Below are 20215 nucleotides of genomic sequence, written 5' to 3' on the forward strand. Positions count from 1 at the left end.
CAGCACCTCCTTGAGTGTGCACCCAGTCTGTCACAGCCCAGGCCTGGGGCTCGGCTGCACTTCCCGGGTGCTCTTCCTTCCTTTTCTCTCGCCTTCCTGGCCTCCGGGATTTGAGAGCCCTGGCGTTTAGCTTTGAAAAGTACTGGGAATCTCAGATGTTGCGCATGGAAGGTGAGGCACAGGTCGGGCTGTCCGGGCTGCTCCGGCTCCCCCTTTCCTTGGCTGTGTTTGGGCCACTTCTGACTGCACCCTGCCAGCATGAGTCCACACATGGAGGCCAGCGCAGGCTGCTCCAGTGTCCTGGCTTACTCCTCTTCCAGCTCACACAGGAGGCTCACGCTCGTGCAGGTGCCCATTGGCGGTGCCCGCTGCCACCACCTTCCCTGCCTCAGCAGAGGCAGCTTTGACAGTCACTGCCACTGAGGCCTTGGTCAGTGTCAGCAAGCATGGCGTGGGCCCGGCCAGAGAGGCCGCTTGGGCCTGGAGGTGGATTCTTGGGGTGGCTGCCCGCGAGGCCCATTCCCATTCACCGCCCGCTGCAGTGGCCGCCCCAGCTTTGTGCGGGAGCTCTGCAGTCTGCAGTGGTGCTCGCCTGCCCTCGCCCGCAGTTGCGGGTGCTTGCTGGAGGTGGATGAGGAAGGTGGCCTTCCACAATGGGAAGTCGGTTCTGAGGCTTTTCCCAGACCCGAGGCTTGTGGGCTTGGGTTTGCTTCCATCCGTGCACCACCTGGGACCTTGTGAGAGTGACAGCCTTTGTGAGGTCAGTTCCTCCTTCAGGAAGGCGGGGCGGGGGCGGGGGAGCATCTGGGGGCGGGGCTTCCAGGGCTCTTGCAGGGAACGGGCTCTCTGTGTCTCTTGGTAGCAGAGCCAGGAACTATTCAAACTGTGACTGCCACCCCCCGCCCCACCCCTTATTTTGAGCCTTGTGTCTGAGGCCTGCAGAGGCTTCTGAGATAGACAGGTTGAGGTTTAATTCCAACTGCCTCCCCCACCCTGGCTGCAACCCTTTGAAATGTGGGTGCTCTGTGAGACCCAGGGCCCTTCTGCATAAAACAGGAAATAGTGCCCAGGCCCGTGGATGAGATGAAGGATGAGATGAAATGATGCATGCCCAGCACAGTGTGGAAATCAGCCACCTCCTCTTGGTCCCCCTGGCATCACTCCTCTGCCTGTGCCGGATTCCAGTGAACACAACCACCCTTGCTCCTTAGGGGAAGCCACTGAGAGCCAACTCTGCTCCGTGCTCCCAGAGGTGGTCTGTAGGTTTTCTCGCAGCGGCCCTGCAAAGAATGTGCTCGTGCCCACTGCAGAGAGGTGGAAGTGGGCTGTGGGTTCTGATGCAGACCTCTGGGTCAAACCAGCCCTGGGCCTGGGGCTTCCCCCTTAGCTCATCTTGTGGAAGGGTGGAGTCGGGGCAGAGCCTTCCCTCCCTCTGTAGAATTGAGCCTCTTGGGACATGACTGTGCTCTCCATGTCCATCCGTGTCCCCATCTGACCATCGCTACTTGCTATTACCAAGTCTGCCCCAAGCCACCAGTGGCACCCGTGCTCTTGGGCTCTCCTCCAGGGTCCCCCCAAGATGCATTCCTCACACAGCCTTGGCAGTAACCCTTTACCTGGTCACAGTGCTTTGCACTTACATAGCTCTAATTCCTTTAGGCTTCCAGAAAGCCTTAGGGAGGAAAGTGCAGGTGAGTGTTGCTACCCATTATACAAATGTGGAGTTTGAAACCCAAGTTGCACACAGAGTCAATACCCAAGTGAGGTTTGACCTGAGGTTTCCTGTTCCCAGTCCAGTGCTCTGTCCATGCTGCCTTGCTCTCACCACCCCCATCAGCCCAGGAATGGCTGTCCTAGGAGGCTCCCAGTGAGTAGACGCTCTGGAGACAGATGCACCCTGTGGGGCTGGGTAGTGGCTTTATGTAATTACCAGCTGTAGCCACACGAGGGTGCTGCTGCTTTCAGTAACCACCATGGAAGTCTAGGGACCCACTGCCCAAGGTCAGGCTTTCCCCTGGCTCTAGGGTCCCAGAGGTCTGGCATCTGCCCTTCCTCCTCTCCCCCCACCCCATAGACTGCTCAATCCATAGGGATACACTTAGACCCTCAACGCTGAGGGTGAAGGACGAGGTCACCCATCTGCCTTACAGGCACTTGCTTTGCCTTTGACTCGTGACCTCTGGTAAGTCACTGACGTCCCTGAGCACTGGTTTCCCCAGCTGTCACAGCGGGGAGTGAGGGGCGGGTCTGTTCTCACAGAGCTCTGTGCCTGAGCCCCATGCCTCCTTCTGGGGCTACCTCCCTGACTCAACCACCAAGCCCCCCGACAGCCCAATCTTCCAAGGCTTTTTAGGGGCCACAGCTTTTAATGCCAGTTGCACCTGGCCCTGTGTGTCTTTTGTGAGTTGTCTGCCCTCTTCTCCCTTCCATTCTTCATCTGTAAAATGGGATAATAATATCTCTGCTCCCTGGACTTCCCTGGATGCCTGTTGGCACAAGGCTGGGTGCACAGGAAGTCATATTAGGGCTTGTTACTGTCCTTACTGATGGCTCTCTGCTCTGTTGGCCTCCTGAGAGGTTCCATTGGATATTGCCAGCGGCTGCAGTGTGGCTTCTAAGGAGAGGCCCCACAGTCACTTCCGGCTCCTGGGAGAGAAGCCAACCACTGTCTCTCAGGGGCAGCCAGGCAGCCCTATAGTGTGGTCTCCATGGTGAGGAACCGAGTCCTGCCAGAAGCCAGGATCTACCTGTCCCGGCGGCCATCTGGGAGGCCAAGGGTCCAACCAACCGCCATGTGGGCTGCCACCCTGACTGGGGCCTCCCGAGATCCCCTGCCGCAGCCCCCCACCTGCACTGCTCCCGAGTTCCTGAGCCCCAGGAAGAGTGTGAGAAGGTGAGTATATGAGCCGCTTGGAGCCCTGTGTGTGGAGGTCATTAGCCATGCAGCAACGGCCACCGAGCCGCAGCACAGGGACTGGCATAGGTGAGCCAGAGGCCGGCTCCTTGGGCCACACGTGGCCCTGTGACCCAGGCTGGGGTGGGGGAGAACCTTGCAGAGCTGTTGCTGCCTCCTCACCCCAGCCGATCTTGGGACTCCCAGAGTCCTGGGCAGGTGCGGTCCAGGGACTCCCAGGGGCAGCCCCTAGAGGGGCCTCGGCCTCTGTCTCTGGTTCCTCAGGCCTGGGGTGTACAGGAGAGGCTGGCTTACAACGAGTGCCTGGAGCGGGCATGTTGCCTGGCCCCGTAGACGGCTGCGTCCCCAAGCCGAGCACGTTGAGAGTTCACCACCAGCTCTGGCCCCCGGCTCTGGCTCTGGCCACTGCAGGCTCTGGGAGGCAGCCCTGGTGGCACCGATACTGGAGTCCCTGTTGCCCGCGTGGGAGACCTGGGTGGAGTTCCGGGCACCTGCCTCCAGCCCTGACCTAGCCTTGGCCATTGCAGGCACTTGGGGACTGAGCCAGTGGGTGGGAGGGAAGCTCTGCCTCTCTCTGTCTCTCCACTTCTCAAGACAGACGGACAAAACCGCGCGGCCGGCCGCGCTGTGACCAGGGGCCTAGCCCAGAGTTGGCTGCTGTCTGGCGTTTCCCTCTTCACCTCCCTCAAGCCCTGGCAGCCATCGCTTCGCCTGGATGGGAGGAAGTGGCAGACCCGGGATTGACTCCAGAGGGCCACCTGCAGGTTCCGGGATCTGACCCTCTACAGAGGAGGCTGGGGTGGGCCGAGGGAGAAGCCTACCCAGGAACAGAGTTGGGGGGCGGAGCAGCATCTGTCCTACCTGAGTGTAGGTACTTGTGTTTCCTGCCTCAGCTCTGAGCCCATGGTTGAGATCTGAATGCCAGAGCCAACAGGGACAGCGGTGCTCAGGTGGGGAAAGTGACCTGGAAGTCAGGCACCCCAGGCCCAAGTCACTGTGCCTCCCCTTCATGGGTGAAGGCACCTGGGCTGCTCTGGCCCCAACATGAGGTGAGAAAGCAAGTATATTTTTAGGGAGGCTTTTTTCCTCTACCAGGAGAGTGACCCCAAATGCGCCAGTTAGTCCCAGGAATGATGCAGCACCTTCCTCCCCACTCCTGCCTGCCCCCTCCTCCCCTCCACCCCTCCACCTTCTCACCTCTTGTTCTCCCCCATCTTCTCCTTCCTCCCCACCCCCCCATCTTCATCTCTCACTCCCCTCCCCTTCCTTCCCCCCTCCCTGCTCCCTAGTCCTGTGACCATGGAGTGGGGCGACCTGTGGCCTTTGGTGAGGATTCTGTTGGGGGAGGTCCTATCCCAAGTGTCTTTGCAGCAACAGAGCCATGGGGCCAGGGGAAGCCAGGGTGGAAGGAAGCTATGGGCCAAGCAGTGCCGGTGACTGTGCTGGTTCTGCCACACACAGACTGTGTGACCTTGGACCTGGACGTCCCCTTTGCAAGCTTCGGTGTGCTCGCTGGTGATGTGGAAAGGACAAAGTCCCACGTGCCCTGTCCCAGTCATAGCAACCAGTCCTGGAATGTTCTCAGCCTCCTGACTGGACACTGATGGCCTTAATCTGGAGCTGCAGACCTCGAAGGCTGCCTTCTGAGCTGGCGCGGCTCCCGGGGACGGCATCTCTAAGGTCTGCCTTCTGTGACTACCGGGAGGTGCCCCACCACGGAGCCTCTCTGCCGCCCCCTCCAGCTTTGCTGGACCAGGTCAAGGGTATCTGGCCGGGCCATGGGCTTCCTTCGCAGGCAAGTCTGCTGTAAGAGCAATGAAGCTGAATGAGGCTTTGAGGCTTCTCTTCTGCACAGCCTGCCCTTTGATTATTTCAATTTGAAAGAAAGAGAGACCAACACACAGAGGTCTCCCATCTACCGGTTCACTCCCCAAATGCCCACAACAGCCAGGGCTAGGCCAGGGGAGGCAGGACCCAGGAACTCTGTCCTGGGTCTCCCACATGGCTGGCAGGTGGCCAAGCACTCGGGCCATCACCTCTGCCTTCCAGGCTGTGCATCAGCAAGGAGCTGGAAGGGGAAGCAGAGATGGGAGCCTGCATCCCTGCTAGCCCCAAACGGGGTGCAGGCACCCCAAGTGGTGTCTCAAACGCTGTGCCTAGCGCCTGCCCCTCAGCCCCTGCTTCACCTTGGTCCCCATTTCGTAGTCACGACCCTGAAACCCTCAGGTTGTAGCAGCTTCACACTCCACTAGCTGACTTCACCCTGTTTTCACTTCCACCCTCCTCCCGCCTCAGGCACCCCTGCTCAGGGCTGGCCTGGCACAGGACCAAACAGCGCCACGGGCTCTGCTGGGGTCTGACCTGCTCCCTGCCTCCCACCCACACCTCTGGGCACCATGGTTTGCAAACCTCCAGCCAACGGACCTAGGCGAGGCGGCGCTCAGATCCTGAGCCCTGCCAGGCAGCCATGTGCCCAGCCCCTGGTCCTGCAAGGACCTGCCAGCATACAGGGTGACTTGGGACTCTGGGGTGGGCCAGGGGCTCTCCGCAGAGGGAGGCCCCACGGGGTGGAGGCCACGGCTGGCTGTCACTGCCGTGGGTGCCCCAGCCTACCCCTGCAGCCCTTCGCGGCAGCCACCCATGGGTGAGCCACCACTCACCAAGGCAGCACCCAGTGCACGTCTGCCCCGGTTCTGCAGGAGGCTTTGTGGACCCTTCGGGCCCCGAGCCCTCTTGCCAGGATCCTGTTTCAGTTTCTGAGGGTTTAGGGTCCCTGACCCCCAGGACTGCCATCACTTGGACTTCCTTGGGCAAGCCGGGGGGTCGTGGTGGGAGCAGCTGGGGGTGCGGAGGAGGATGGCGGAGGTGGGGGCCGCTGCTGAGGGAGACAGGAACTCCTTGTCCAAGCCCAGTGGTGGCCTTGAGTAGAGAGGGCCCTGGTGCTTGTGCTAGCAGCACGAAGTCCCCTGAGCCCGCAGAGGGGGGCCCAGCACCGAGTTCGGAGCCAGGGCTCTGTCATCAAACCCTCCATTCACATCCTGGCCTGCCCACCTCCTGGCCGTGGGACATGGGCTGAGTTACGCACTTCTTTGAGCCCCGGATGCCCAGTTGTGAAGCGGGGGCGGGGTGAAGCACACGCAGGTGTAGCTCTGTTGTCAGCCCAGCGGGCAGGCACACGTTTGTCTGCTCACAGGCCTGGGGGGAGGAAGGAACGAAGGCATGCCTGGCAAAGTGCAAGGACTCAACACACAGGAACGTCCCCGCCCATCGCCCAAGCCCACCCTCTAGGGGCAGGTGGAGTCAGGGGACAGGCAGTGAGCACCCCACGTGCCGAACTGGGGGGGGTGCAACTCTGAATGCGGCACCCCGGGGCCACCTGAGTGGTGCCCAGAGGCACCATGCTGCCTTGTGCAGTCGAGGGTGCGGAGAGATCTGACAGGGTGGTGTGAGAGGGGTGAGACAGAGCAGGGGGTATCCAGGTGCCAGGCTGCTTCTGAGACACCTGAGGGTGGCTGTGTGTCCTGCGATGATTAGTTCCCTTCTTCCACTCATTCATTCATGAAATACTTCCCAGCACACCCCTGTACTTGTCACCACGGGGTGACCCTTAGCCTGGGTCGGGATCATGGCTCCCACTTCCAGCCATGGGGCCTCAGGCACCTCTCCTAACTGCCTCATTGGGGAAATGGGGACAAGGTCAGAGTGCCTGGCACATAATCAACCCCATTTGAGCTCTACGGTTATTGTCCATCGAGAGGTGCTCCCCACTTCTGGATGACACAGTGGAGACTAAGAACAGGATGAGGAGTGCAGGATGAGTGTGATCAGGGTGCTGACAGAGTCAGGAAGGTTTCTTAGAGGAGACAGTGCATATTCTGAGGGGCCAAGTGAGGCACACAGGGAGGGGAGGCACCAGGTACCTGTGTGCGCAGTGATGGCCTGGTGAAGTGAGAGCCCCGGCGTGCTGGGCTGCGGCTGGAAGGCCAGGTGCATGTGAGGAGAGATTGTATGGACACGTTATGCCCCCGAGGCTAGGCGAACAGGTGCATCTGTGAACTCCCGGCGGTCCCATGGCAGGGGCTGGGGAGCTGGAGGAGACCCTCTGGGATGCAGACTTACCTGGTTCAGTTCAGGCTGTGACCAGTGCCTTTGAGGACAGCAGATGGCGCTCCTGGCCTGGCCAAACAGCCTCCAACCTCTCCGCCCTCCTCCCCAGGATGTCTGGGAGCTGGGGCTGTGGCTTGCAGGAGCCTTGGAGCTGGCTGGAGCCTCTGCATCAGGGCCATGCTCGCCGCCCACCCTGTGCGTGCGGACTGCCCTCCTGGGCTTCCTCCAAGACAGGCCACTATTCTGTGCCTTCTGGAGTAGCCACTGCCCTCTCTGGCCAGCTCCGAGCTGCCGGCCAGCCTCTTGTCACCACCACCCTGACGTCGGCAGCCCTTGGGGGTCCCTCAGAACCTGTCTGGTCCCTGGGGCTGTGCATCCCTCCCCGCCCCGGATCCCTACTGGACCCCTGGGGCCCTTGCTTCCTGAGCACAGTCCCCGTCACCTCTGTGGGAGCCACAGTCACCCTGGCACCTGGCCTGGCACACAGTAGGCCCTCGGTCTGTATTTGCTGAATGAACGCACGAGCCCTGCACAGTCTCTCTGCTAGAGTCTGGAAGTCACACAGCCAGAGTAACATGGTTCATAACCGGCACAGAACTGCAATTTGAACCCAGGTCCTTGTCCAGCCTGGAGCCAGGACTCTCCAACCCCAAGCCGCTCCCCGCCCTCTGGGCCCCAGCAGCCTCTCCCCACGGTGCACACCGACCAGGATTCTGGACGACTTGGGGCCGGAGTTCCCAGAGGCTGAGCCCTCAGATTCTTACAGATTTTGAATCTCAGAGTTGGAAAGTCTCCCTTCTCTCCGGGATCTCTGCCCAGTGGCAGCCAGCCTGGCCTTACACCGGCTGGGACAGGGCTCCCCTCCCTCCCTCTCGCTCAGCCCACCTGAACTTTGTCCCTTGGGCCCCACAGGACACCAAAGACCCTGGAGGCTTCCACGTCTGTTACCCCATGGCCACCCCTCCCTCCCTGACTACCCACTCACCGTGGTTTGGGTCCCTCTGTCCTGAGGGGACTGCCCCAGTTTCAACTTCATCCAATTCCTACTTCCTGATGGTTGGCCCTGAGTGCTCCTTGCTGGGACGCAGGGACGGGAGAGGAATGCGGCTCAGGCCCCACCCCTGACAACACTGCCAAACACCTCTGCTCTGAGCCTTAGTTTTCCCATCCAAGAAGTGGAGCTATGCACAGCACAGGGTTCCTGGGAGGAACGACGGAGACCAGGAAGGAGTCTGGGGTCTGGGCTCCTGTTGGGGTTTAATAGATGTGTGTCCCCTCCCCCACACACCACGCCAACACCTGGCGGAGAGGGGAGCCCAGGTGACAGATGTGTCCTGGACACTCGTTACCGCCAGGTCCCTGGAGGACGCCCACCACCCTGCCCTCCTGGATCTCGCGAGCCTTGGAGACCTGAATAAGGAAGACAGCGTGGAGCATCAGACGCCTCTGAAGCAAGGGGACCAAGTGTGCAGCCACCACCACCACCACCACAGGCTCCGTGGCCACCGAGGGGAACTCCCCCGGGCCTGCCGGGGAGGGGGAGGCCTCCATTCTCCCGGGGATGGGGCTCCTCTCAGAGAGCTGGCGCTGGCCTGAGGACACACAGCTGGTGGCAGGCAGGTGTCCCTCCAGGTGTTTGGGGCATTTCTCCCGCAGGTCCCCAGGACAGCGCCCACAAGTCAGCGCGCGCCAGTGCGCCTGGGGACACCCAGTCCCGACCAGGCCTGACGTCCCGGCTACCTCTGGTCCCCACCGTGGACTCGCAGGGTGGGTGGGGGTGAGGGTGGGAGAGAGGGTGCTGGGAGAGACCTGTGAGTGGGGGCCCCCGAGGGCGGGGCTGTGACGCCACCCGTCCACCAGGACCTGAAAAAGAGCCATGCCCGCGGCCGGGGAGCCCAGGACACGCGTCCCGCGGGACCCCGTGCTCCGGGATGAGGCTCCGCGGGGCGGCCCGGCTCCCGGGCTCCGAGCGCCCACCCTGCGGCGGGGCGCGGGGCGCTGGGGGCCGGGCCGAGCCGGGGACCGCGGCCGCGGGGGGCGCTCGGGCCCGCCCCGCCCCGCGCCCCTCCTCCCGCTCCGCCCGCGCTGGGGGCGGCCCGGCGGCGGCGGCAGCGGCGGCGGCGGCGGCGGCGGCGCACGCTTCCTGCGGGCGCGGCCGCTGTGGGCGCGGAGCTGCGAGGCGGAGCCGGGCCGCCGAGCCGGAGCCGCGAGCCGAGCCGCGCGTCGCTCCAGCCGCCGGGCCGCGCCGCCGCCGAGCAGCCGCCCCGCGCCGCGCCTCGGGAACAAAGGCGCCGCCGCCCGCCGCCCGCGCCGCCGCCGCCGCCATGAAGCCGGGGCCGCCGCACCGTGCCGGGGCCGCCCACGGGGCAGGCGCCGGGGCCGGGGCCGCGGCCGGGCCCGGGGCCCGCGGGCTGCTCCTGCCCCCGCTGCTGCTGCTGCTGCTGGCGGGGCGCGCCGCGGGGGTGAGTGACGCGCGCCCCCCACCCCCCGCCCGGGACTCCCGCCCCCGCCTCCGCCGCTGCCCGCGACCCTCAGCCCCTGCCCCTGACCCCCGCCCCACCCGCACCCCCGTGCTCAGGATCCCCGCCTGTCCACGGGCTGCAGCCCCGGACCCTTCCCCCACTGCCAGCCCTCGCCCGTGACCCTTTCCCCGCTGCCTGCCCCCCACCCCCTCCCCCCGCTGACATCCTGGGGGAGGCTACCCCCCGCTGTCGGTCGCTCTTGGGGGGCTCCTCTCCTTTCCCTTTGGGACCCCAGGAGCAGAGCAAGGCTCTCCCCACGCCCCCCGGGGCTCTGTGAACGCCTCAGCGGGGCCGCATTGGGAGCCCTGCCCAACCTGAGAGGCAGGGGTGGTGGGCTGGGGTCGCTGTGCGTGGGTCCTGGGGGCTGGGTGTGTCTTGGGGCTGGAGTGGGCTGGGCTCTGCCTCGTGGGTGTGCCCAGACCGCGTCTGCTCAGGAGGTTTGGTGGCCTCCTTGTCTTGGGGGAGGGGGCACTGGGACTCCAGGTCCCCACCCGCAGGACACTGGCAGAGGGTCACTGGTGAAGGTGACCGGAGGGGGTGAGTGGGGCGACCCTGTGTGTGTGTCCACCCCTGAGTGGACGCCGGGGCTGTGGGGTGTGTCCTGCAAGCTGTGCCCACCCCCCACTGGTGCCGCCGTGCCCTCCTGCCTGTGAGGTCTGGTGAGGGTGACCCACTGGGCATGGCGTGGGCCAGTGACTGCTGTGTGTGCCTGCGGGGGTGGGGAAGGAGCTCTGTGGGGGGCATGTGCATGTGAGTGTGTGTGAGCGCTACATGGGTGTGCATGCAGGGGCGGGCGTGACCCTGGACAGGGGACCCAGACTCCTGAGGGGCCCAAGTGTGTTCAGACAGACGTGAGTGTGTGACAGGTGACCCCTGAGTGTCCCTTAGAGTGACCACAGCAGCCGTGGGGTTGAGCTGTGCTCCAGCTCCATCCCTGGAGCAGGAGGAAGGACCACACCCCCTTGGGAGGGACCCAGGTCGTCAGGGAATCCCGGGTGCGGGGAGCACGTGGCCAGGTTCTGGGCTGGGGCTCCATTCCCCCAGGCTGAAAAGGACCCAGGCCTCCCAGGCACCCCCCTCCACCTCTTTGTGGTCAGAAAAACAGGACAGCAGGGACCCCAAGGTCGCTTCCCCAACTGACAGGTCCCTGCCCAGCCTTTACCACCTGGGGGATGTCTGCTAGGGACAGGGGGAGTGCTGAGTGACCACCTGCATGAGGGGCCCGGTGACCTGGATGCCTCATGGCCCATGAGCAGGTGAGGGAAGAGGGAGGGGCCTATGCCCAGCCCAGCCCCGCCCAGCCGCCAGGGTCGCTTTCTCAGCTACGTTTACATCCTTAACATTAAAGACTGGAGTCCCACATAGTCCAGGATTCAAATCCTGGTCCTATGTTCCTGATGTGATCCTGGGCATGGCATCTCACATCTCTGAGCCTCAGTTTTGCCCTCTGCGAAATGGAGCTATTAGCACTGTCTCGGGAGAGTGCAGAGTAATGAGATCATGTGTCCACTGGTGTGAAAATGAGCGGCAGGACAAAAACGCTTTAGACCCAGGGCAAGTCCTGTCCCTCCCTGAACAACTGTTCCTTATTCATGGAAGGAAGGCTGGTGATTCACCCCAGGAGGTGGTAGAAGGAATTAAATGAGAGCATTCAAGGACCCGGTGCATAGTAGGGCCTCAGCAAGGCAAGGAGCCCGGGATGTGAGCATGAGGTGGGTGTGATGTGCTTCGGGCTCAATGCTGGGTAGCAGAGCAAGCAAACGCCCGAGGCCCCGAGGCTGGGGGTGTCCCTCTGCAGCCTCACATCTTCTCACGCCTCAGCTGAAGAGGAGGGACCTGGTCCCTCTTGTGCCTCCCGTGGCCAGGGAGGCAGAGGGTTAATGGGTGGGGCCTGGTTGCCAGAGATGCCACGCGACACGCAGAGAGTGCTGCCTGTAGCAGGAGGGACTGGGGTAGACCAAGATGGGCAGTGGCTGGGGCAGGGCAGGCAGGAAGGTGGTGTGGTGGTGGGAGGGTTCGCCCGCCCATGTGCCTGTGGAGGGCTGTGTGTGTGTGTGTGTGTGTGTGTGTCTGTATGTCTGTCTGTCTGTAGGACTTCCAGGCTGGGGATGGCAGGATGACAGTGAGTGTCAGGGTGTGTGTGCCTCCAGGCATCCCCTTGGCCAAGCCCTCGCTGCTGAGAGACCTGGTGAGGGCATGCCGAGGGGGCTCCCTTGCCTGCTGTGCCTGCCTAAGTCACCACTCGGAGACGCTTGCAGGGTGGGTGGGGATCCTGGCTTTTCATTCTTTCAAAAGTCCCGGCTGGAATGGATCACAGGTGTCTTGTTTGCATACTCCTGGTAGTGAGAATTCACTCCTCTGTGGCTGTGGGGTCCTGTAGAAGTGACTTAGCCTCTCTGTGCAAGGGAGTGGATGCGGATGAAAGGGGTTAACTTGGAAAGCCCTTAGCACAGTTCCCGGCACAAAGGCAGTGCTCCACACAGACTGATTTCTTGTTCTGTTACAAAGTTGCCATTCTGTGGTAGGGAATGGGGGGGGGTGGGGAGGGGAAGGTGGGCGGCCGCGGGGAGTCAGAACAGAGAATGAAAGGGGTTCCTTTGGAAACACCACTTTGGTGGCCTCAGCCTCCTGTGCCAGGGTGAAAAGTTGGGGAACCCTCGGCAGCTCTGGGAACTAGGGTGCGCCACCGTCCCTGCCAGCAGGGGTCTGCTGCCTGTTAGCTCCCACCACGAGGGGGTTCCCAGGACAGACACCTGCCGTGCGGTTTGGGGTTTCTCCCTTTGTCTCCAGCGCCTCTCCTGTGACCGGGGTGTTGGGCTGAGGAAGTGAGCTCCCCAGGTCCAGTGAGCTCTCAGGAGATGGGGGCCTTTTCAAGAGTGAGCCTGGAGGGAGTCAGAGCAGGCTTCCTGGAGGAGGAGGGTTTGAACCTAAGCTATGAAAGTGGTTGTCTTGTGAGAGTGAGCAAGCTGTAGCTTGCCCTCACTGTCGGCACTGTCTCGGCTTTCTGACCTGTCAGAGGGACGGGCCTCTGGCTTGCAGGATTGTTCATCCAGGGTGTATGTGTGACAGCGCCCTCGCCGAGGGGTTGGGTTTGAATGTGGAGTGGCCCAGTGCCTCCAGCTGGGAATTCCCAGCATTTCTGCTTGCTCTGTTGGGGCTTGGAGAAGATGGCTTGCTCCTCCCAGCTCATGGCTTGGGATCTGAGTCACCTGGGATGGGAGCTGAGGGCAAGACAGCCCTGGAGCAGGGAAGCCCTGGGCTCGGCTCTGGAAAAGTCTGGGGGGCAGTGGAATGCGTTAAAGCATTTTCCTGCATCCTGGGACCCCCACCCCAAGTGGCCTGGAGGAGAGGGGTGGTGTTTGTGAGAGGGGCTGCAGGAGGTGTCCTGGAAGCTGGAGCAGGGTGGCGCCAGCTCCATGTCCCTGTCCCCATTCTGTCCTGGCTGTGTGATCTCAGGCAGGTGCCTTTACCTCTCTGGGACCTCCCTCGCCAAGAGGGGGCTTTCCTGGCTGGTGCCTGCTCTTGCTCCTGGGATTCTCCTGTGGTCTTGGAGCTTGGGATGTGCTCATGTTGCAGAAGGGGGAAAGGCCTGCCCAGGACCCTTCTACCCCCTCCCAAGGCTCTGTCCTCTGCTCTGAGGCTCACTGGGGATGGACTGGGAGCGCTTTTTTTTTTTTTTTTTTTTTTGACAGGCAGAGTAGACAGAGAGAGACAGAGAGAAAGGTCTTCCTTTTCCGTTGGTTCACCCCCCTAATGGCCGCTGCGGCCGGTGCACCGCGCTGATCCGAAGCCAGGAGCCAGGTGCTTCTCCTGGTCTCCCATGAGGGTGCAGGGCCCAAGCACTTGGGCCATCCTCCACTGCATTCCTGGGCCACAGCGGAGAGCTGGACTGGAGGCACAACCAGGACGGAATCCGGCGCCCCGACAGGGACTAGAACCCGGTGTGCCAGTGCCGCAAGGCAGAGGATTAGCCCATTGAGCCATGCCGGCGTTGGCCCTGGGGGAGAGCTTTGGAACTGTGGAGGGCTGTGTGTGGCCAGTGCATAGGAGAGGGGCAAATGTTGGGACCTTGGGATGAGGGGTCTGCGTGGTCACCCTTCCCCCTGGTGTGGCCCCAGAGGCCCCCAGGGTTGGGCGCTTCCTCTCTGAAGAGGCCACCAGGCCTGTCTGTGGTCTCCAGTGGCCCTTAGAAAGCTACGTGGAGCCATATCCATGTCCATTCTGGCTTCTCCCTTGAACCTTCGCCCCTTTGCACCCAGGATTCCTTCTGGCCTAAAAGTGGCACTCCGGGAGGGGTGTGCCCTGGTAGGGCCCCTAGCAGGGAGTGGTGTCAAGTGCTTTCCCGATAGACCAGAGCTTCCTGGGGCAGCCTCTGTGGCTGCCTTGTTTCTTGCTGAATTCCCCAGGGATCACTGTGTACTTGTCCCAGAACTGATGGCTCACATGAATGAACGAATGTATGAATGGGGGAATGTGTGACAGAAGGAAGCTGGGGCTCTGGGTCCTATCTTGCTGAGGTGGCCTGGGAAGTGGTGAGGCTGGCAGAGTGCTCTAGAGCCCAAGGTGTGTGCCGATGGCCAGGGAGGCACTGGGGGCTTCTCAGGGCGGGCCTGCGGTCTGAGCCGCCTAGGCGCTGTCCCACCACATCTGGGAGGGACGCAGCGGCTGTGGCTCCTGGCTGGGGCCCAGCTGCAGGAGCCCTGTGATTTGGTGTCTGGGGGGCAGGGTGGCCAGAGCCAGGAGCTGCCTGAGGCCCAGCTGCTTGCTCCCACCATGCCCCCAGCCCCTGTCTCAGCAGGGAACAGGGTTTGGCCTGGTCCTGGGACCACCTGGCTCGTTACAGGCCTCAGTCCCCCATAATGCTCCCTCCCATCCTGGGAACATCGCGCTGGCTCCCTGAAAGTATTTGTTGACTGACACCCTCTCCCCACCCCCACCCCCCATCATTTGCCTTGGCTCTCAGCCTCCCAAGATTCCAGGAGCCTGGGTAGCCCTCACTTCCGGCCCCCCTCCCTCCAGAGCAAGCCCTGGCCAGAGGGGCAGCCTTTCCCCTCCCCCACTGACCAGGCCCAGTCTCAGTGCCAAACAGGAAGCTGTGATCACAGAGGAGTCTGGGCTGCCTGGGCCCAGGGCCCAGCTCTGGGATGGGGTGGGAGTGGCCCTCACAAATGGCTGGGCTCCTTTCCTACCTGACTGCTCACGTGGAGCGCAGGGAAGGCCTGGGCCTGCCATTTCTGCCAGTCTCCATTATACCAGCCGGTCAAGGGTGCCTTCTTCCCACCCCTAGGACCCCACCTGGCCTTGATGTTGTGTCTATTTTGGGGTCTGCAAGCTTGAAGCTGTAGAAGGAGCAGGAATCCTGGAGCCAACTAGTCCTGGGCTGAGATCCTGGCTCTGCCAGTTTCTTGCTGTGTGACATTGGCAAGTGCACTTAACCTCTCTGAGCATCAATCTCTGTAACAGGAGGCCTCAGGGTTGTTCGGGAAAGAATCACATGAAGTAATGGAATAAATGAAGCAGTGAAATAACCAAGGAGTGGGCTCTGACGCAAGCGCTGGTTCTGCCATTGAGTCCTTTGGCTTTTGTTCTTTGCCTGTTCCTCTCCTAGTCTGACTGTGCAGTCACTTTTGTGGGTGGGGGTGTGGCTTTCCCTTGGAGAGTGTGGGACCCCAGTTTGAATGATCCTGAGCGACCCTGGGGGTGGGGAACTCCCTGAGGGGGTGCTTCCTGGGGTCTCATGGTGCTGAGCTCGTGGGGGGGATTTGGCGCAGCCTCCGATCCAGTCTGGGGACAGCAGGGCGGACCGTGCAGGCTCTTGCTGCCCTGGAGCTGCAGCCTAAGCCCAGGACATGGTAACGCTGGGTGCTGTTCACTTTCCTCCTGGCTGGGGAGCACCTTGGCCCTGGGCTGAAGGAGGTGGCAGCCGATGTTTCTGCAGGATCTTGGGGTGAGCAGGTCCCACAGCCTGCCTCCTACAGGCCATGGCTGGAGATGGCCGGGGCCCTGCCCGAGGATGGGGGCTGGTTCTCCACCCTTCGATGGTCCCCTTGCATCTGCTGACCCAGAGGTTGGTGGCCGCCTCCTTGCTGAGAAGACAGCACAGAGACGTTAACCCACCTGTCAGAGCTCACACAGCCAGGAACTGGTGGAGCCCTGAGTCCAGGTGTCCCCTTGTCAAGATGTCCCCTTCTCGGCTGTGAGTTCCTGGGATGGGGAGGGGCTGGGCGTGCCCTGGCTTGGGTCTTCTTCCTGATTCTGGAGGGGCCCCAGGCTGTTAGGCTGCAGGTCCTGGGTCACTTCCCCCTGAGGTCAGCCTTGGCCTCAGCTTCCCCCAGAGCTTCCTGCACCCCCTGCCCTGCCCGCTGACCCCCCCATCCATTCTGTTCCCCCATCACTGCCGCCAGCCCAGACTTTAATGAGGGTAATTTAGAATCAATCACCAGCCGGAGCTGGAAACCTAATTGCAGCAAACTGATTGCCAATCCCATTGCCAGCACCAGGAGGCTGTGGGCCGCTCATTAGACCTGTGCCCCACCCTGGCAGCAGCTTGGGGGGCCCTACAGGGGCCATGGAGATTAAGTAGGGAGAGCTCCTGGAGAGCTGGGGGGAAGGGTGGCGGAACCTACACAGTTCCCCTCTCCAGAGTGCACAGCGAGGTGGGTGCCTGGGGTAGTCCTCATCCCCCCACTGCCCTCCTCAGGGCCAGCCCATCCCTGGGGGTGGGGGGTTTGCAGCCAGCTCCCCCCGGGGTCCTGCCCTCAAGGGGCTCCTGTGTGAGGCAGACCCAGGCACAGGTGACAGCAAGGGCAGTGCCAGTGGCCAGTGCCTGCTGGCCATGCCCCACGGGGGCCCTGTGAGGCTGCAGGTGTTACCCCACTTTACCGATGGGGACACAGAGGCTGCCGAGGTCAGGCTGTGGGCAGGTCTCTGACCTTGGAGCCCGTGCCTGCTGACGGGCCTGGAGGGGTCGGGACAAGGCCTGTCTACTGAGTGTCTGCTGTGCCGGCCTCTGTGCTGGGGGCTGTCTGTGGTCAGTTGTATCCCGTGGGTCTCCCACACCTTGCTGGGGGGAGATGTGTCTGTGGTGGGCATGTCCTGGCTATGTCAGGTTTCAGGACAGCCCTGCCTCCCCCTCCTGGGCAGGTTCCAATCCCAGCTCTGCCATTGGCAGTAGAATGAATTCGGGCAAACCACCTCTTCCGTCAAGCAGGGCCAGTGATTCTGGGAGAGGCACTGGGGAGGTAGCTTCTAGCTGGCAACTAGGTAAAAGGAATCTACTGCTGGCTGGTTGTTTTTGTTTTAATTACACTTTCTCCAAGATTGTCACATCTCAGAGATGAAGCTGCCACCAGCTGGTCACATGAGAATGGACAAGCTTTTCTCTCCCTGGGCCTCTACTTTCACATCTGTGAAATGGGGAGTTTGGATGGGCTGGCCCAGGTGCCCTTCCAGTCTGTACGTTTGGGGAACTGTCAGAACTGAGGCCAGAAAGGGCAGGGCCTGACCTGGGGTGGGGCGCTGGGGGGAGAGGGTGTGAAGCCGGCTTCCTCCACGGGGCCCACCTGTGGTTCCTCTCGAGCCAGGGTGAGGGGGGTCCTTCTCCTTGTCCCACGTGTGGGGCTCTACTCCTCTCCCCAACCCCACCACAGTCAGGCCAGGCCAGGCCAGGCCGGCTGCAGGCTGGGGGTGAGCCCAGCTTTCTGGGTAAAGGAGGAGCACAGGACAGGGGCTCTGCTTCCTGGGTCTTAACGCTGCTGACCTGCCAGTCACGGACGCTCCCTCTGTGTTTAGCCCATGCCCAGCACTAGGAGCCCTGTGAGGCTTCAGTGTGGCCTCTGACCTCAGGATGCTTGCGGCCAGGTAAGGGAGCTGCCACAGGAGAAGGGCCAAGTGTGTGGTTTGGGCTCTGGAGACTCAGGCAGGGCTCCATGGAGGAGGCATTCTTTCAACTAGGCATTGAAGGATGAAGGCACGTTGATTGGCTGAGGGACCAGAGTAACCTAAGGCTCAGAGCGGGAAGGGAACTGATACCCTAGGAGATTAGAATGCCATTAAAAGCAGCAGTTTCCAGCCAGAGGAAGGGCACTGGCTGGATGTGGAGAGGGGAGCACACTTCCTGTGGGGTGCAGGGTGCCACCCTAGGGTGCTGCTGTTTTATGCATTCAGCAGGCACTGGGCACTGCCTGGCCTTTGTGCCTTGGGCTGTCCTGAGGCTGAACAGTTGTAAAACCTAGGCGTGGGAGACCGCAGTGGACTTGGGGTGAACTTTGAGTTCTGTCCTGTGGGTTGGTTTGCAAAATGGGTGCAGTCTTGCCTCCCTGAGGGGTTGAAGTAAGATGCAGCCAGAAGTGGATGGGACAATTACGAACATTGAATTATGCCCAGGGATGCCTGCCACACACAAGACTTTGCTCAATATACAAAACTCACTCCATCCTCAACCATCTAAGGAGGGAGCTGTCATTATCTCAGTGTTATGGAAGAGGAAATCAAGGCACAGAGAAGTTAAGTAGCTCATCCAAGTTCACAGTGCGGGTAGGTGGCATGGTTGAAACTTGGACCCCAGCAGTGTGGTCCCAGAGTCTGAGCTAGTGCATCAGCCCTACTCTGTGCTGACATGTGCATTGCAAACTCAAGTGTATGACCCGAGAAGATGAACTTGAAGCCGGTCTAGTCTGGCTAAGTACCTAAATCTTGCGCCAGCTTTCACCTGTGTCTGTTCTGTACCATGGGTTTTCTGTCTGTGTCGGGACAGGAACTGAGGCTCCTGACTCTGGGTAGAACACCAGCCCCTCAATCAGGTTTCTTCTCTTTACCTGTCTCTGTTCCACATTGAATGCAGGCCCAGCTCCTACCTCTCCCTTCCAGGAAGTCTCCATGGATGCCCTTATGCCGAATACTCTAAGCCAAATCCATCAGTGCGTTCAGGGTGCTTCCTAGCCATATCCCTTTGCCCTGTACTCCCCACGCTGCTGCCACCCAAGACCCCTGGCTGTTCCCTGAGCACAGAGCACACCACTGTCTCTTTTTCATGCCTGCCATGTGCTGTTCCCTCTCCGTGGACTGTTCTTTCTCCAGGGAACTCCTACTCATCTGCCAGAGCCCAGCACTGATGTCCCCTCCTCCCAGCTCCCAAACATGCAGAGCCCCTCCTCAGCACCCTCTGTCCCGCCTTCCTCTTCCAGCTTCCCTGGCTCTGCTCCTCTTCTACTTGGTGGGTTTCTCTGCCAAGCCCCAGGTCTGTTAAATGGCTTCCCAGTGTCTGCTTCCCCGCAGGGTTACATGGTTAGCTCCTTGGAGCCCTCACTTGGATACATTGTTGCAGCTGCTAATCCCCCATTACATCATCTCCCTCCCCACACTCTCACACATGGTACTTTGTTTCATTTCCCCAAATTCTGACTTTGCTACATTGCTGCTTTCCCTTGCTTTCACACATCCTGGATCTGTTTTATTTCTAGTTCTCCCTTGTTGTCACACCATGTCCTTTCTCCCCAGCCCCCTGCTCATGTGACCACCAAGCTTGGGAGAAGAGGGCGTGGAGTGTGACAGCAGGGAGCAGTGGGCAGGAGGGGATGCAGCCTTCCAGCCTCAGTATGTGAGGAGGTGGGGGCGGGGAAAGGTGGCCTTGGCCCTTTGGGACTGTTTCTGGAGGCTGGACCTGCTGTGGGCTTTGGAGGCTGCCCCTTGGTTATGGAGAGATGGTACCTCTCCCTCTCCTCTGCCTCCTGCCCACCTTTTCCTCAGCCTCCCTCCCCCTCCATCTCTCTCCCCCTCCCCCTCCCCTCCCCCTTTCTCCTCTGCTCTGATCTACCCTCCCTTCCCCAGGTCTCTTGCTCACTCTCTTCCCCCCAGCTGCACTCCTTGAGGCAGGGACTGAGAATTCCCCTGGGTGACCGAGAGGCAGTTAGGGCCAGAACCAGAGGAACACTGTAGTGCCTCAGCCCCTGAGCCTAGAACTCACAGTTCCCTTGCCTGCCCTCCGGAAGCAAAGCTGCGAGGGCGAAAGGAGACATCCCTGGCCTTGCTGTTCAGAAGAGGGGCTTGAGCCCAGAGACGGAGTGGCTGTGCAGGGGCACACAGCAGGGAGGGCGGAATGGCTGCCCAGAGCCCTGACCCCTGTATGAGCTCTGGGCACTGGGCCCAGGCCGGCTGATCCCTGTGTTCTTGTGCAGCAGGGAGTGGGCTCTTGGGGACACTCAGGCCTAGCAGGGGCCCCAGGGACAGTCCTCTGAGCCCAGCAGAGTCCTTTTTTCCATGTGGAGCCACAGCCATGCCTCTGTTCAGGCTTTGTGTGCGCATGCGCCTGTGTACTGGGCTGTTGCAGTATGTGCTGCTGTGTGGGGGCCCTGGGGTCTGTAGAAAGGGCGCTGGTGGCCTGCACCCAGCATCAGGAACACCCCGTGGGCTGGCGCTCCTTCCCCCTTGTCACTGCCCAGGGCTGGCCCCCAGTGCTGGGTGGCTGTGGGTGTTAGTGGCTCCCAGGAGGGTGCTGGAGGAAGTTGGGAGACAGCCTCTCTACCCCACAAAGGTCAGTGCACGCCTAGAGATGTGCACACACACAAAGGGACAGGGGCGCACTCAGCCATGTGCACAGGCGCCACTCTCAGTGGCCTCATTGTGTGTGCTCAGAACAGGCGTCTGAGACTGTCCCAGACAAACCCAGGTGTAC

The 20215-nt window shown here is 61.5% G+C and overlaps 1 protein-coding gene across 1 annotated transcript in view; it reads left to right on the forward strand.

The window, feature by feature from the left end:
- The first annotated feature begins 9131 nt into the window (after positions 1-9131).
- SDC3 (syndecan 3) overlaps positions 9132-20215 on the forward strand; it is a 34151-nt gene continuing 23067 nt past the window's right edge. The window contains exon 1 of the mRNA XM_051858212.3: positions 9132-9483. Coding sequence (XP_051714172.2) covers positions 9346-9483 — 138 coding nt within the window. The 5' untranslated portion in view covers positions 9132-9345. The remainder of the gene's footprint in view (positions 9484-20215) is intronic.

The sequence above is a fragment of the Oryctolagus cuniculus genome, chromosome 7 (assembly GCF_051225735.1).
Source record: "Oryctolagus cuniculus isolate XC-2025 breed Fujian yellow rabbit chromosome 7, ASM5122573v1, whole genome shotgun sequence".
NCBI classification, from domain to species: domain Eukaryota; kingdom Metazoa; phylum Chordata; class Mammalia; order Lagomorpha; family Leporidae; genus Oryctolagus; species Oryctolagus cuniculus.